Consider the following 17,799-nt stretch of genomic DNA (forward strand, 5'->3'; position numbering starts at 1 on the left):
GCCACTCCATGACCTTAATATGCTTCTTCTTGAGCCAATCCTTTGTTGCCTTGGCCGTGTGTTTTGGATCATTGTCATGCTGGAATACCCAACCACGACCCATTTTCAATGCCCTGACTGAGGGAAGGAGGTTCTCACCCAAGATTTGATGGTACATGGCCCCATCCATCCTCCCTTTGATGCGGTGCAATTTTCCTGTCCCCTTGGCAGAAAAACACCCCCAAAGCATAATGTTTCCACCTCCATATTTGATGGTGGGGATGGTGTTTTTGGAGTCATAGGCAGCATTCCTCCTCCTCCAAACACGGCGAGTCGAGTTGATGCCAAAGAGCTCGATTTTGGTCTCATCTGACCACAACACTTTCACCCAGTCTTCCTCTGAATCTGTCAGATGTTCAGTGGCAAACTTTAAACGGGCCTGTAGATGTGCTTTCTTGAGCAGGGGGACCTTGCAGGCACAGCAGGATTTCAGTCCTTCACGGCGTAGTGTGTTACCAACTGTTTTTTTGGTGACTATGGTCCCAGCTGCCTTGAGATCATTGACAAGTTCCTCCCGAGTAGTTCTGGGCTGATTCCTCACCGTTCTCATTATCATTGAAACTCCACAAGGTGAGATCTTGCATGGAGCTCCAGACCGAGGGAGATTGGCAGTTAATTTATGTTTCTTCTATTTGCGATGGATTCACCTCTTCTGTTGACCTGTGATGTGTAGCCAATGAATTTCTTAAGCTCAGTGGGAGTTGGTGGTTGTTAAAAGCTGCTAAAAGCATTGCTACAGAATATAAACTAACCATTAGCACGAATACTGTGCTTTTGCAATGTATGATGACATATACTGTGGCTCCTAGGTGTATCCCAGTTTGACTATGCAGTCAGATGGGGACAGTGGACTGGAAGACCTGGAGGCCCAACTGGCCAAGAAAGAAAGGGAGTGGAAGGAGCTCCAGGCTGTAAGGGTTCATCAGATGGAGAGTGCTCTCAAAAAGGCCCAGGAGGAGTGCTCCTCCCTCAGGTATATATCCAAGTCACCTCTGAATAACAGTAAATGTGATCTTCCTGCTTGGACAGTTTAATTTAAGATTTGCCAATGGACCCTCGTCTCGAATCTGACAAAGCTGATTGCAGATGTAAGTCATATCAGATTGCAGTTTGCTTACTTGTTATTTCAGTTAGTTATTTAACATTTTACTATTTGAGAAAATGGTGAAAAATGTCCATCTTCATCACCAGAACCCAAGACGGTATCTTCAACTGTTTTTTTGTTTGTTTTTTCCCCCAACTAACATTCCAGAATCTAAATATATTATGTTTACACTGATATAAAACTGAGAAAAGCAGCAAATCATTGTTTGAAAAAAATGTTTAGCATTGTGGCTTATTAAAATACTTTGGGCAGTCAACCAGCCCACTAAGAGTTTCAGCCATAATTTGCTATTAGACATGTCTTTGTCCATGTCATTTCAGAATCAGAATCAGAATTTGCTTTATTGGCCAGGTGTGTCGGACACATGAGGAATGTGACTCTGGTACATCGGCTCTCAATGTGCATGTACATGTACATGTCCCCATGCAAGCGGCAAGTAAACAGTAAACCAGAATAAGGCTGTGTAATATAACAAAATAAGCAGTATTAACAGGCAGTAAACGATGCAGACACACAAGGAATGCTCACTGTGAAATGGGATAAGTAGGAATAAAAATAGAATACTTAAAACTAGAGACCGGTATTTGACTGAGGACTATTATCCAGTCATACTATCGTGGGTCAAATGTTCATCAGAGTGACAGCCTAGGGGACGGGTGTCAAACTCAATCGCACAGGGGGCCAAAACTCAAAGCACACTTTAGGTTGCGGTCCGAACAGGATAAAAATTTATTGAACAGACTAAAATTAAACGTTTTTTTTAACATAAATATGAATCAAAACAGGCAGGACACAATATTATTCCAAAATAAATAAACTTGAACTTAAAATCAACAACCGTATTTCTGCTAAGGCTTACATTAACAAACACCTGCCTTTTGTCTGGACATAAGACGTCTCACACTTTCATCATGCAGCTCTTCAGAAACTCTCCCTCGGTAAATGTCCAGGCTGATTTTCTCCTCTGCTGCAATAAAACTTGCTTTCTTCACAGCAGCTTCACTGTGTGATTCCACTTTGGTGAAAACATCTGCTGTGATGTCAGATTCCTCTTCAACTCCTCTACCTTCTGTAGCTTCTGCTCTTCATTCACGTTTTTCAGCTTGTCCTGATGTTTTGTCTCATAGTGCCGTCTTAGGTTATATTCCTTAATTACAGCCACATTAGCTCCACAAATAAGACACACGGGTTTACCGACAATGTCAATAAACATATCCTCAGCCTCCCACCGGTTTTGAAAGGTTCTGTTTTCAGAATCACCTTTTCTCTTGGCCATTGTTAGGGCCTAGCTTTGACTTGAAATTAGGGTTGTATACATCAACAGCCGCTTGATTGATCTGACGTAATTGACGCGGGAATGATTGCAGGTAGCCTATCGTTCGTCAAGGCACCTGTTGCGCTGCATTATGGGATTTGTAGTTTGTGTGTTATCGGCGCTTCATATTGCCGGGCCATTAAATCTGACTGGTGGCAAAATAATATGGTCAAGCTAGTATTGAACAAGATGTCGCGGGCCGGATGTGGCCCGCGGCATCTTGTTTGATACATGTGGCCTAGGGGAAGACACTGTCCCTGTGCCTGGTTGTCTTGCACAGTGACCTGTAACGCCATCAAGAGGGGAGGAGTTCAAACAGATTGTGTCCAGGGTGTGAGGGGTCTGCAGTGATCTTCTCTGCCCTCCTTTTGACCTGTGAGGTGTACAGGTCCTCCATGGAGGGCAGGCTTGCACCAATGACCTTTTCTGCAGTCCTGACTGTCCGCATTAAGTACATCCTCTGCTGTGCCTTCTTAATGATGGCCCTGATGTTGTTTTGATGGTGGTTGATGGTGATTTCTAGTTTATTAGATTAATTCTGACAGGTGGCAAGGTAAAATGAAAAATCAACAGAGTGTCTTAGTAAGATGCTAGGCCACCAGAACAACTTTAGTTCACCTTGGCATTAGTTTTCCAAGTCTCTGAACTCTACTGGACGTATGAACACCATTCTTCCAAAAGATATTCCCTCATTTGGTGTTTTGATGGTGGTGGTGGTCCACAATCTCTCATAGATGTTCATCTGGGTTAAGATCTGGTGACTGTGAAGCCACAACATGATTCTGGAAGAGACCTCTCATTTGTTCAGGTTTTTTATCTTTATTGGTCACCTGTTATGCTGTTCTTTTGTACATATTATATAGCACACTGATTTTATGTGCAGTTTGTAGTTTGTAGTTTTACAGTTGTATTGCCTGTTTTTCTTTTCTTTTCTTTTATTATTATTTTTTGTCTTCAGGTTTTTAATTGTGGTTTTGGCTTTATTCTGATTTTATATGGCTGTGCACACTAGGGGGCATTAGGCTGGAGTCAAAATCCTTGTGTTTCTGAAAATACTTGGCAATAAAGTTTATGCTTATGATTATGCTATTTAAATGTGGAAAAGTTATGTCATTAAGTATCCAGTAAACTGAGTTTGAACATTGTGACTCTTAAAAGTTTGAGTGAAGTTGCAAAAGTCACCAACCTGCATGAGATCTATCCATGCAGATAGCACTGGTTATATTTGTACAGGTTTTGAAATGTGTGGTAAACATATCTGCCTCCAGCTCAATACAGTGGAAGTCTGGGGATTTTATCTGGAATGACATGCTGCTATTGAAATGTCATTTTTCAGTGCTGTGAGCGTCACAAACTAAATTCTTTCCACCACCATAGTATTGGTGTAGAGGAGGAACTCTCAGAGTCTGATTGCTCACAGTCTGAACATATAAAAACAAAACTGTCTTACTAGAAAGAGACATGATAACTGATGTTATAGTACTTGAAGGAGTACTTAAAGCTCTACTATGACTTTTTTACTATTTGGTCATATTGTTATGGATGAAACATTCCCCAAAATTGAGGGGAACAGGTACCTTTGTATCACAATTTTAGGAGCATAGATTATGCTAATTATGTAAACTCACGACACACACCTCCTAATGGAGAGGTTGGTATTCATCAGGCTGAAATGAGCAATTGTACAAATTTGTGCAATTAAGAAGGTTCTGTGAATCTGAGTTGGAACATTCATATGACTCAACCTCAACAAAAGCCATACAGATCTTGGGTAAGAAGACAAAAGAGTGACTTCCTGGCCTCCTCCTGAGGCCCACTGTTACAGTATCACCATAGTTTAGTTAAGTGTTCATCTCCAGGTTGTTAAGACCACATCAGAGGGCCAGCTATGTGCAGTCAGATGACGCTAATGACACCTCTGTCATCTTTAATATTTAGAAGTTTAAAAGCCATGTCCCCTGAGGTGCAGTCAGTGGTGTACAGTAAATGGAAAAGTGCAGTGTGGGGAGCATGCATCTCTTGGAGGCACCGGTGATAACTATTGCCCCAGCTTCACCTGCTGCTTCCTGTCTGTCAGGAACTTGTTGAGCTACTGACAGGTGAGGGTGGACACAGTGTGCTGGGTGAGTTTACAGTAAAGGACGTTTCATATCATGATGTGGAATTCTGAGCTGTGGTCCCCAAGCAGCACGCGTCCTGGGGATGTAGAGGTGTCGCAGAATGCGGTGCAGTCCCATGCTGACCGCATCATCCCCTGACCTGTTTGCTTGATAGGCAGTGGTCCAGTGGGGGGATGCTTCAGATGGACTCACAAGTCTCTCCAAGGACTTCATTATCACAAGACTGCAGACATTCAATCCTACAAGATAGAATTGAGAATTGGGATGACTGTGCAGTATATGAAGCGGGAGGGGACTGCACACAGCCCCAGTGATCACATGAAGATCTATTAAAAGATGGGGCAGCACATACCAAAACATAAATATTTTCTGATAATGGAGCTGACATTTAGGTTAGGTCCGTTAAGATACACACAGGGCTTACATAGAGTCATCTTTCTTTCTTTTTGAGCATGCTGATAACCAGTTCATTCTTTTATAATGGCTCATTTGTCAGAGGACACCACCAGCAACTGCAGGAAGATTTCCAGTTCAACCTGACCATCCTGGATGAACGAGATAGAGAGCTGGAGAGATATGATGCCGTGACTGCCAGAGCTCTAACTGTGGAGTATGACAGGTACAATTCATCTAACCCTCTTAAATCTAAATTTGTGTGTGGCACTTAGATTAGACTGAAGTGAAAAGTAAAGAAATGCCTGTGTGTAAAATAGTCATAGAACATAGTGATACGAAAAACAGAAAATTATTGAACTACATTTCATACAAAAATATACAAGATGTACAAGGTTTAAATATTAAATGCAACTGATAACAAATGGAAAAATATGAGTGTGAGAAGTACATGTCAAACTGGTAAGTGCAAAGTTTGCATCACATACTCTCCATCAGAGGAAAAACAGGATGACACAATGACATAAAAATGGTGAATGGACTGCCCTTACCGTGAGTATAGACACTTTTCAGACCCTTTCAAGTTTTTCACATTTTATTATGTTTCAGACTCATCTTTAAATGGATTCAGTTAAAAATGTTTCTTATCAATCTACACGCATTACTTCAGAATGGTAAAATTAAAACAGGTTTTTGGAGTGTTTTGTTAATTTATTAAAAATACAAGACTGAAATTTCCCAGTTACATAAGTATTCGGACCCTTCACTTAGTACTTGGTTAAAGCACCTTTGGCAGCAATGACAGCCTCAAGTCTTCTTGAGATTAAACTGCAGGCTTTGTACCCTTCTTTTGGAGTTTTCTTCCGTTCTTCTTGGCAGAATTGTTCAAAGTCAGCCAGGTTGGATAGGGAGCATTGGAGCACAGCCATTTTCATAATGTCGTTATTTGCAGACAGGAGGAATTGAGCCGGCTTTGTATGCAGATCGTCCAGCTGGAGGAGCAGAGAGCCAGAGAGGCTGAGGAGTGGCAGGAGGTGCTTAGTAAAAGTAGGCACAGTGCTGCTCAGCTCAGACTGCAGCTGGACCAGCTCAAAGGGTGAGTCGGGAAGAGAAAACTAAGAAAAAGAAAAGGCACAAAACAGTCATAGCTACAATTAGTGTCAGAGTTTACCATTAGCTGTGGGCTAATGCTATCTGAGAGGCAGTTTGCTGTTACAGCAGGTCAAGGTAGATTTGTTTCCCTGGGTGTAGGGCCTGTTTTGCACCATAGGTGTAAAGGTGCAATCACACCAAAAGCCACCTGGCAAAATGTGGCCATAAGTAGGTGGAGATGGAAAAACAGTGTGGGTATGGTTGTAACCATAAACTGCCGGACATAGCATGTCTAACTTGCTAACAGCAGTTCACAAAGTTGCAAAGTAAACACTGTTACCAACAGTAGTTTTGCAATGCTAGCTTGACCATATTATTTTGCCACCAGAGTCAGATTTAATTTGTGAGATATTTAACTTATTATAAACATAATGCACCGTGGGCAGGAGCCGCCAGAGATGTAGAGAGTGTCAAAGTAATATGCATGGAAAAATAACATGTTTTCAGCCTTAGTACAAACATTTTCAAACCACTTGGAGTAACAGCATGATGTTAATATTCATTGCTGTGAAGGGACAGACATTGCTATTGGTAGATAACTATGCAGGTATTATACTGTTCTCTGTACTACAGCAGGTGCAGAACATCTCTTGCAAGGCCAGCTCTTATCTGTCACTCAACCAGTGCCATGGGAAACACCCACACTGCTTCCACAGTTATGTCCAAAACTGCTTTATTCTTCATTACATAATAGAAGGGTTAAGTCGAGTCACCTACTGTGTATTTATATGGCACCTTTTTACATGTATGTAAACTCAAGCTGCCTTACATCAGCACAACAAAAATATTTAAACAATTAAAGAGAATAAAAGACCAAGGGTAAGAATTATAAAAACAAATAATCACTCAACTTTAAGTACACAAAATGAACATTTAAAGCAATAAAATCCAAGCAAATATGAAGTACACCAATATGAAAATACAATTACAAAAATGTAAACGATAAAATCTGTGTCTCATACAGTACACGTGCAGCTCATAACTCAATCCTACACCTGTGAGAATAAGAAAGGTTTAAGTTTTCTTCTGAACATATCTATTTTATTTAACCTCTAGAGTCCCTGCGTCCTCATATGAGGACCGCACAGCTTGGGTTTCCAAAGCTCAGGACTCTAGAGGTTAATGATGTTTGGTCAACAGGTAGTTTGTTGCATAGATACACACCAAAGTAACTAAAGGCTTCCTCTGATGACCTAGAGTTCACTTTAGGGACAGCTAGAAGATTAATGCCAGACATCTGGCCAGAGTGTGCTCAGTGAATAGGTCAATTACATACTGAGGAGCTAAACTATTACAGACTTTATAAACCAACAGTAGAATTTTAAAGTTGATTCTATATTGCACAGGTAACCAATGTAGTGATTGAAGCACCAGACTTGTATGTTAATTTTTATGGGTTCAATTCTGGCTGCAGCATTCTGAATAATCTGTAATCTTAAGATCATCTTTTTGGTAAACCAGCAAAAAGAGCATTACAATAGTCCAGTCTAATGGAAATGAATGCATGTATCAGTTTCTCAGCATCTACTTGGGATATGAATCATCTTCTTTAAGTGACAGAAAGCTGTTCTGGTCATGCTTGCAGTATGCTTCTGAAAACTAAGATCAGCATAAAAAATGACTGATTCCTGACCTATACACCGTGTTTTAAAGATAAAGTATCTAAATGAGAACGAACTACATGCCTTTGTTTTTGAGGACCTATAATTTATATTTCAGTTTTATTATTGTAAAAATAAAAATGTCTTCTTTTAGCACATCTCCTCTTTGGCCTTCCTCTTGGCCTCTTGCCTGGCAGCTCCATCTCCAACATCCTTCTACCAATATAACCACTATCCCTCCGCACATGTCCAAACCATCTCAATCTGGCCTCTCTGACCTTGTCCCCAAAACAGCCGACCTGAGCTGTCCCTCTGATGTGCTCATTCCTAATCCTGTCCATCCTGGTCCCTCCTAAAGAGAACCTCAACATCCTCATCTCTGCTACCTCCATCTCTGCCTCTTGTCTTTTCCTCACTGCTACAGTCTCTAACCCATACAGCATAGCTGGTCTCACTACCGTCTTGTACACCTTTCCTTTGATTCTTGCTGCCACTCTTCTGTCACACAACACTCCTGACACCTTTCTCCACCCACTCCAACCCGCCTGCACTCGCCTCTTCACTATCTGCATGGCTGGATGCCACGAAGTGGAGCAAATATGGTTTGGTAGAAGTGACCCATGACACACTTTGTGGGCAGTGATGACAGATTAATGTTGACTTGTTTGGGTTTTTTTTCCCTGCAAGTGATGTGATAAACACCTCAGGGTCAGTGTTAAGCCTCTGCACCCAGGATGTAGCATTATTCAGTCACTGCTGTGCTTTTCAAAAGGATAAATAAAATCTCTTTCCTTACTTACGCAAGGGTATGGTAATTACTGCTTTTCTGTGTTTATGTGTGTACATGTGTCTGTATGTGGCTGGGTCTGTATGTGGCCAGTGAAATTCAAGAACAAGCAAAGGAATATGAAAGGATGAAATTGGATTTGCAGCACAGAATACAGGGGGTGGAGGGAGAGCTGACCCTACAAAGACAGGTGAACCCACACACACACACACTTATTATTATGAAGATCTGAAACTCTTTTTGTCTGTCTTTATACAGTGCCTTGTGAAAGTATTCGGCCCCCTTGAACTTTGCGACCTTTTGCCACATTTCAGGCTTCAAACATAAAGATATAAAACTGTAATTTTTTGTGAAGAATCAACAACAAGTGGGACACAATCATGAAGTGGAACGAAATTTATTGGATATTTCAAACTTTTTTAACAAATAAAAAACTGAATAATTGGGCGTGCAAAATTATTCAGCCCCTTTACTTTCAGTGCAGCAAACTCTCTCCAGAAGTTCAGTGAGGATCTCTGAATGATCCAATGTTGACCTAAATGACTAATGATGATAAATAGAATCCACCTGTGTGTAATCAAGTCTCTGTATAAATGCACCTGCACTGTGATAGTCTCAGAGGTCCGTTTAAAGCGCAGAGAGCATCATGAAGAACAAGGAACACACCAGGCAGGTCCGAGATACTGTTGTGGAGAAGTTTAAAGCCGGATTTGGATACAAAAAGATTTCCCAAGCTTTAAACATCCCAAGGAGCACTGTGCAAGCGATAATATTGAAATGGAAGGAGTATCAGACCACTGCAAATCTACCAAGACCTGGCCGTCCCTCTAAACTTTCAGCTCATACAAGGAGAAGACTGATCAGAGATGCAGCCAAGCGGCCCATGATCACTCTGGATGAACTGCAGAGATCTACAGCTGAGGTGGGAGACTCTGTCCATAGGACAACAATCAGTCGTATACTGCACAAATCTGGCCTTTATGGAAGAGTGGCAAGAAGAAAGCCATTTCTTAAAGATATCCATAAAAAGTGTTGTTTAAAGTTTGCCACAAGCCACCTGGGAGACACACCAAACATGTGGAAGAAGGTGCTCTGGTCAGATGAAACCAAAATCGAACTTTTTGGCAACAATGCAAAACGTTATGTTTGGTGTAAAAGCAACACAGCTCATCACCCTGAACACACGATCCCCACTGTCAAACATGGTGGTGGCAGCATCATGGTTTGGGCCTGCTTTTCTTCAGCAGGGACAGGGAAGATGGTTAAAATTGATGGGAAGATGGATGGAGCCAAATACAGGACCATTTTGGAAGGAAACCTGATGGAGTCTGCAAAAGACCTGAGACTGGGACGGAGATTTGTCTTCCAACCAGACAATGATCCAAAACATAAAGCAAAATCTACAATGGAATGGTTCACAAATAAACATATCCAGGTGTTAGAATGGCCAAGTCAAAGTCCAGACCTGAATCCAATCGAGAATCTGTGGAAAGAACTGAAAACTGCTGTTCACAAACGCTCTCCGTCCAACCTCACTCAGCTCGAGCTGTTTTGCAAGGAGGAATGGGCAAATATTTCAGTCTCTCGATGTGCAAAACTGATAGAGATATACCCCACGTGACTCACAGCTGTAATCGCAGCAAAAGGTGGCGCTACAAAGTATTAACTTAAGGGGGCTGAATAATTTTGCACGCCCAATTTTTCAGTTTTTTATTTGTTAAAAAAGTTTGAAATATCCAATAACTTTCGTTCCACTTCATGATTGTGTCCCACTTGTTGATTCTTCACAAAAAATTACAGTTTTATATCTTTATGTTTCAAGCCTGAAATGTGGCTTTCGCAAGGCACTGTATAATGTGTACCATAATGTTAAAACAATATCTGTGGTTCACTGTTTTGAATAGGCTAAAACTTTATTGGTTCCCTTCAAAATAGACTAAACAACACAGTATTAATACACTGGGCTTCTGACACATATGTGTAGCAATGTCAAATAGCAACTCTATGACTCGAGTTGGCTGTGTACAGTGGAAGGCCGCCCAGTCTGTTAGCCTGAAATAACTGGTAGAGCAGCCAGACATTCAGATGGGATCAGCAGCAGACCTTTAGGGTGAACCCAGACAAAAACACTCTCACCCTGACTCTGTCTGGTGTCTCCTACATTGAACTGGATGACTGTGTTATCATGAAAACACTACATGTCCATTAGTATGTGTAGGTGTGTCCCCACATATCTGTTTATCAGGTAAGATGAGCAGGTGCTGACACCGAATGATGAATAGGAGTGAATGAATCTTGTAGGCTAGTGTTGGCTCGGGGGAAGGAATCTGTCTCAAATGTCTCAGTGTCTATATTTCTATATTCAGCGGCCTTATATTTATTAGTCCTTTCTAATAAGCTAATTTTAATAACCTATATCAATAGAGACCCATTACTTAAATGTATTTATTGTTTATGTAGATCTTTATTAAAAAGAGCACTTTCAATTCCTGCATTATCTTTGATTAATGTTCAGTTTTAGTGTTTTAGGCGAATATCACAGTTTCACAGTGATAAGATTTTTTTTCCCCAAAACCATGTGACAGTGTTAAGCAGTCTTTTTTAGCCTGGGTGCTGTCGGGCAGATCTTCCTGCTTCCAACTGATAACCGAAGATGACCCATAGAAATTTGTAGGCATTTTTATCAGCACCCCTCCTCTCTGATCTGGACACCATTTACACGGAGGAAAAATACAATACGTAATACGTAATGAAACTTGTGCTGTAAAGCTGGGCATAGCTGGCTTGGTATGTCAGCTTTATAAGCTCAAAAGAAATGTTTAATTCCAGTTTCCAGTATTTCTGATTTTGTTTAATTGGAGAATTGGAGATGATAGCTGTCACTTGCTAGTTGACAGACAAATTGCTGCTTTTTAGAACAATATTTGTTATAATCACTTTTATACATTTTTATGAAGTATTCATGTTTTTATTTGGGTTGGTTTGTATTTTCACTAAACTTCACTCCATCTGTCAGTGCTTGAAAAATGTTGGATGGTGTTTATGTTTGAGAGCAATGATCATTCCATGATTTGTGCTGTTAAGTAATTTTAAGTTTGTGCTACAGTATATATGAACTAAAATGCACTGAGCAATGTTCTGTTTGGTTAAAACAACTACACTTCACAATAAATGTAGTTGTGTTGCAGTTCTACACACTCTCTCCTTTGGCTAACAGGAGCTGGCGGCAGCTTTTGACTGTGAGCTCCGACAGCGGGAACATGAGTTCAACTTGAAAATGGATGTGATGCGAGCAGCGGTGCTGTCTCATGATCTTAAGGTGAGGAGAATAAAAGGTTGGGGACACTTTGTAAAGAGGATGTGTTGCACTCAATGAATGAGTCTATTTATACTGTCCAATAATACCTGCTTTGTTGCATAAACTGGGTGGACAGAAAAACTACACACAAGTACTGCAGACAACATATACTGTATGTTGGTATACATTCAAGCACTGCTGGGAAACCTACTCATCAAATGTAATATACTACAAGAGCTTCGTCAAAATGGCCATGCTGTTTCTAGCTGTAGAAAGCAGTTTGCTGTGGCACTGTTTTGTCTTTTTAAACAACAAGCTGAACGTGCTGGCATATTCTAAAATACTGAGTTGCTTCTGTGACTTCAGGTCATGCACCATGTTGTTTAGTGTACAAAGATATACATTTGTTAAAAGATAGATGGCACTTTCCACACAATGTTTACAGGACTATGAATTTCTAGATTTGGTGGGGAAGCAGATAAGTTATTTGAAATTAGCACATCACAAACACCTGCATACACAACATGGAAAGCATCTATAATAATAATAATAAAACTTTATTTATATAGCACTTTACAACTCCAGCGGAGCCCAAAGTGCTTCACAGCAGAACATGTATAACTGCTAAAAAACACTACTAAAACAATAAAACCAAAACAAAATAAAACACGGAATTTTAAGACGGAAACAGTAAAAAACTTCCATATCAGGATAGAACTTGAATAAAACAATAAGTTAAAAACGTCTCTTCGGAGAAGGTAAGACAGGTTATGCACCAAAAGCCTGTCTAAAAAGTTGGGTTTTTAGAGTCGACTTAAAAACCGCCAGCTCGGTTATGGACCGTAGCTCTAGCGATAGAGAATTCCAGAGTCTGGGGCCATACACAGCAAAAGAACGATCACCCCATTTTTTGTATAGAGAACGTGGGACAACCAAGGACAGATGTTCTGAGGAGCGCACAGCGCTGCGTGGAGCATAAATAGACAGAAGATCAGACAGGTATGGCGGAGCGAGGCCATTTATAGACCTAAATACAAATAGTAGCACCTTGAAGTCAGTTCTAAACCGTACTGGCAACCACTGTAGCGAGAGAAGAACAGGGGTGTTGTGAGCATACCTGGGGGTGTTCGACAGCAGTCGAGCCGTAGAGTTCTGGACCAGTTGGAGCTTTCGGAGAAGAAACTGAGATTCCAACATAGAGGGCATTACAGTATAAGTCGCGAGGTGATAAAAGCATGGGTAGCTTTTTCTAAGTCTTCGTGCAATAAGAAGGGCTTTACCTTTGTTAGGACTCTCAGTTGAAAAAGCTAGATTTAACCACGGACCCGATCTGCTTATCGAAATTTAGGCCACTGTCAAATATCACTCCAAGTTTTTTTCATGGTATCTGTGAATAAAGGGGCTGAAGGACCTAAAGTCGATACAACAGCGACTGGATCGGAGCTAAAAACAATGTATTCAGTCTTGCTCCCATTTAAATGAAGGAAGTTCTGCAATAACCACTGCTTGATATCACGAATACTATTATGCAGCGGGCCAAGTGTGTTAGAATCGCATTGTGTCAACGGCAGGTAAATCTGAACATCTGCATAAAAATGAAAATGAACATTATGTCTTGATATGATTGAACCAAGTGGTGACATGTATAAAGAAAAGAGTAACGGGGCCAGAATCGAGCCTTGGGGGACACCTGAGGTAAGAGGGGCTATGGTTGAGGAAGAATCATCAATAATGACAGAAAAGGTTCTGTTGGACAGGAAAGAGCTAAACCAGTTTAGAACCTGTTAGAAGAAGCTTGTGTGTCAGCTGTTTTAATTTATGACCGGGACACGTTATTCCGCATTAAGGAGCATATGGAAAACGGTGGTATTACCGGGGCTAGGAATGCAGAGTCCTTCCCTCCGATCTTTGAGTGTCCCACGTCGGAGGAGAGGTTTTGGCACTGCGTATAGAGCAGAGAAGGAGATTAAGAGAGGGGACAACAGGCGGATGAGGGTGTGATGAAGTAGAGCACAACACAGGTGACCTGTGTATAGGGGAATGCTGGCTCCGGGCTGGAGAGCGTGTTTAGAACCCAGCGCCGAGCTATGCAGACAGGAACAAGCGCCCACGCTTCACTGACCCAGGCACTTGATATGGACCCCAACCAACGATCGTCGCTCGGCAGCAAGGCCCACGGAGATATAGGCGGCACCAGGCAACAGTTCAAAAAACAAATCAGTTTAGAAAACAAAAACATAAGACACTCCTCCGTCACCAGTTCAAAATAACAGAAGATAAGGTAATGAGTTCAAAATAAACATAAGATCTCCCCAATAGTCAGTTCCAAAATAACAGAAGATACTCCTCGGTAATTAGTTCAAGAAAAAAAAAAACGTAAACAAGACAGAGAAACTCACTCAAGTCGACACAGTGGATAACATCAATATGCCAGAGTAGGACGATCTTAGTAGACATCAGGATCCAGGACGTGAAACACGCAAAGTCGCCGGCAGAAGACTGAGCGATTATCTGGCGACGAGGACACACCAGCGCTGTGTTTAAGTATGGTACAGCTAATTGAGCGCAGGTGTGCCTAGTCGCCGGGAGCGTGCTCCTACGTGAGCAGGAGTGGAGTCGCTGATAGCCCTGATAACAGCTGCCGAGGTGCCGGGGACGGCCTGATCCGTGGACGTAACACAACGCCCCGAACCATAACAGGCCTAAACATTATATCACTTTGGGCTAGCCCATACTACTCAGGGACGCCAAACCGTGACGTCTCCGGTGCCAACTTTGCAGCTGACCATAGCAGTAGTCAAAAGCATGAAGAAAATCAATGTGTGATTGTCTGTTGATTGTGTGGTGTGTATCTAAGACATTCTGACATGACATCTAGTGACATGTCATGACATTAAGCATAAGAAAATATTATGATTACGATTATGATTAAACACGTCATAATAATAATAATAAACATTCTGTCTCCTAATCAATTACGTCAGATCAATCAACCATCTGTTGATGTATACAACCCTAAGTTCAAGTCAAAGCTAGCCCCTAACAATGGCCAAGAGAAAAGTTGATTCTAAAAACAGAGCCTTTTAAAACCAGTGGGAGGTTGAGTATATGTTTACTGACATTGCCGGTAAACCCGTGTGTCTTATTTGTGGAGCTAATCTAACCTAATGGCACTACGAGACAAAACATCAGGACAAGCTGAAAAACGTGAATGTAGAGCAGAAGCTACAGAAGGTAGAGGAGTTGAAGAGGAATCTGACATCACAGCAGACGTTTTCACCAAAGCGAAATCACACAGTGAAGCTGCTGTGAAAGCAAGTTTTATTGCGGCAGAGGAGAAAATCAGCCCGGACATTTACCGAGGGAGAGTTTCTGAGGAGGTGCGTGATGGAAGTGTGCGACGTCTTGTGTCCAGACGAAAAGCAGGTGTTTGCTAATGTAAGCCTTAGCAGAAATACGGTTGCTGATTTTAAGTTCAAGTTTATTTATTTTGGAATAATATTGTAACCTGTCTGTTTCGATTCATATTTATGTTCAAAAAACGTTTAGTTTTAGTCTGTTCAATAAATGTTTATCCTGTTCGGCCCACGACCTAAAGTGTGCTTTGAGTTTTGGCCCCCTGTGTGATTGAGTTTGACACCCCTGCCCTATAGTGTCTTTCTGTTGACAAGAGAAATGATAAACAGCAGAGTTCTGCTCCTCCACATGACACTCCTTGGATCATACATCATCTCCATTCATCTAACATGCCTTCCACCATCACTTGCCCACACGCTGCTACTCCAGCAACTTACAAAGCAGGCCAGGCCAGTGTGTTTGTCAGACATATCTGCATCTCTGTAATTTGTCTGTTTATGTGTGTGTGTGCCTGCATCTCTGTGCTTCAAGTGTGTTTGATGATGATCACTAGGTTTACATTCAGGCCAATCCTGTGACACTTTTATGTCACAAGACTGAAAACATCAACATGCTGAGTCTGCAGCAAGGCACCAGTTACCAGAGAAACAATTCAGCCAGACACACAGTCAGCCAAGACACATTGTCTGAAACACACCAGCAAAAAAAAGTCATCTAAAATGCTGCAGTCATAAACACAAAATTAAAGGGTGAGTCACACTTACTGTGCTCGGAGTAGTTAAGTTAAACTTTGAAGCATTTACTTCATTTGTTTAGACAGGTGAGACCATTTGAATTAAACCAGAACTGCAGCAAATAACCATGATAAAATTCAGGAACCAGCAGTTTCCCACACTCAGAAAACCTTGCACAACAACAACAAGGGCCGAGGCAAAATTGCAGTCTGAAATGTTATCTGTTATTCTCTTTCTTCATGTGTTCTTAACTTGGATAAAAACCCGACATACATAACAGCAAAGCTCTGCAGACAAGCCAGTCATGCATAACAGTGTCCCACCACTTTCCTCCTTCTTCGAAGCCAAAACACAATGGTTGAAGTGACAAGTAACAGGCCACAGCTGTAAGCATGGGGTCATTCACTACACTTCCAAATTCACATCTACACAGATCAGGCCAAAGCCTGGACTGTCTGCACAATCAAAAGCTCACATCCCTGATGAACTATCATGTTTGACAGTCAACTTACCTTTCTGGCAGTGATTGGAACTCCAGCAGCGGTAGTTGTAGTTGTTGTTGAAGATGGTCTTTCTGCACTGGGGGTTGTTCTCCATGATGCCTGGACAAACATCGCTGCACTCCTTGGCCTGCTTGTTCCCTGCAATATAATTGTTGAACTCGGCATCCATGATGAGGGACCAATCTATGGAGTCCAGGTAGCAGAGCTCAGGGTTCTTTTCAATGCGGATGGCGCCACGGGTGATGTTTCTCAGGTTGTACAGGCCAATGTCCTTCAGGCTGGTCATCTCAAAGATCACAAGGGCATAGTTGTAGAAGAGGTTACGTCCACGGATTACGGTGAGGTTCGGAAAGAACACAGAAGTTACAGCACTCAAAGTAAACACATTCTGCTTCATTATAGCTGTAAGATATACAGTATAAGCAAGAAAAACAAGTGCATTAAAATAACCAAAGCTCAGTAGTTCTGGACAATCATCAATACAGCTGTAATATGTATAAACAAGGAAAATAAAGTTATGAAAGGTAACTAAAGGGAACTACAGGTATGAGAAGTAACTAAAGCTGATAAAGTAACTAGGGTCTATAAGACTCAAATCTTACAGTCTGTTCAATAAATGTTTATCCTGTTCGGCCCGCGACCCCATGCTTTGAGTTTTGGCCCCCTGTGCGACTGAGTTTGACACCCCTGCTATATAGTGCACATGACACTACATGGCATCAAGATTTAACACTTTAAATACGTGGCCATCAGAGTTGATACTGGGGCAGCCTGCCACAAATAAACACCGAGTATGGGAGTATGTGCGTCCTAATTAAGCTCTTTTCCACAAATTGAACAACAGTGGCATCTAGAGACATAGTCCCTCCAGCGTGTCCTGGGTCTTCCCTGGGGCCTCCTCCCGGTGGGACATGCCCAGAACACCTCCCTAGGAAGGCGTCCAGGAGGCATCCGAACAGATGCCCGAGCCACCTCAGCTGGCTCCTCTCGATGTGGAGGAGCAGCGGTTGTATTCTGAGCTCCTCCTGGGTGGCCAAGCTCCTCACCCTATCTCTGAGGGTGCAGAGATAGGGTGAGATAGTCAGTTATATAGTTTTCAATTTAAAAAACAACAAAAGAGATGGCATGTAGAGAATAGGTACCAGTTAAAAGGTGATATGTAATAGAATATAGTAGGTGTACGGTATATTACTGTAGGATATGGTCCATCTTACCATGCTAACTCTGAGAGACGAGGCAGTCCAAGTAACATCAAAACAGTGCTGATTTATTCAAAGGATCACAGGTAAAATTAACATTACACACTCAAGTGTCTTGCGCCTCCAACATGCACGCAGACAGATGTAACATGAAAGACCCTGAGCCCACCAGGCCTATACATTATATCCCCTCGGC

At 41.7% G+C, this 17,799-nt stretch overlaps 1 protein-coding gene across 2 annotated transcripts in view; it reads left to right on the forward strand.

Annotated features, from left to right (window-relative positions):
• Positions 1 to 17,799, forward strand: part of ccdc57 (coiled-coil domain containing 57) — a 55,608-nt gene that overhangs the window by 3,854 nt on the left and 33,955 nt on the right. The window contains exons 2-6 of one of the 2 annotated variants that reach the window (XM_020608947.1): positions 849 to 1,012; positions 5,076 to 5,198; positions 5,925 to 6,068; positions 8,606 to 8,702; positions 11,730 to 11,831. In XM_020608947.1, the coding sequence (XP_020464603.1) occupies positions 867 to 1,012; positions 5,076 to 5,198; positions 5,925 to 6,068; positions 8,606 to 8,702; positions 11,730 to 11,831 (612 nt within the window). In that variant the 5' untranslated portion in view covers positions 849 to 866. The remainder of the gene's footprint in view (positions 1 to 848; positions 1,013 to 5,075; positions 5,199 to 5,924; positions 6,069 to 8,605; positions 8,703 to 11,729; positions 11,832 to 17,799) is intronic. The other variant, XM_020608948.1, reaches the window with a different exon arrangement.

The sequence above is a fragment of the Monopterus albus genome, unplaced genomic scaffold (genome assembly GCF_001952655.1).
Source record: "Monopterus albus unplaced genomic scaffold, M_albus_1.0 scaffold96.1, whole genome shotgun sequence".
NCBI lineage: Eukaryota > Metazoa > Chordata > Actinopteri > Synbranchiformes > Synbranchidae > Monopterus > Monopterus albus.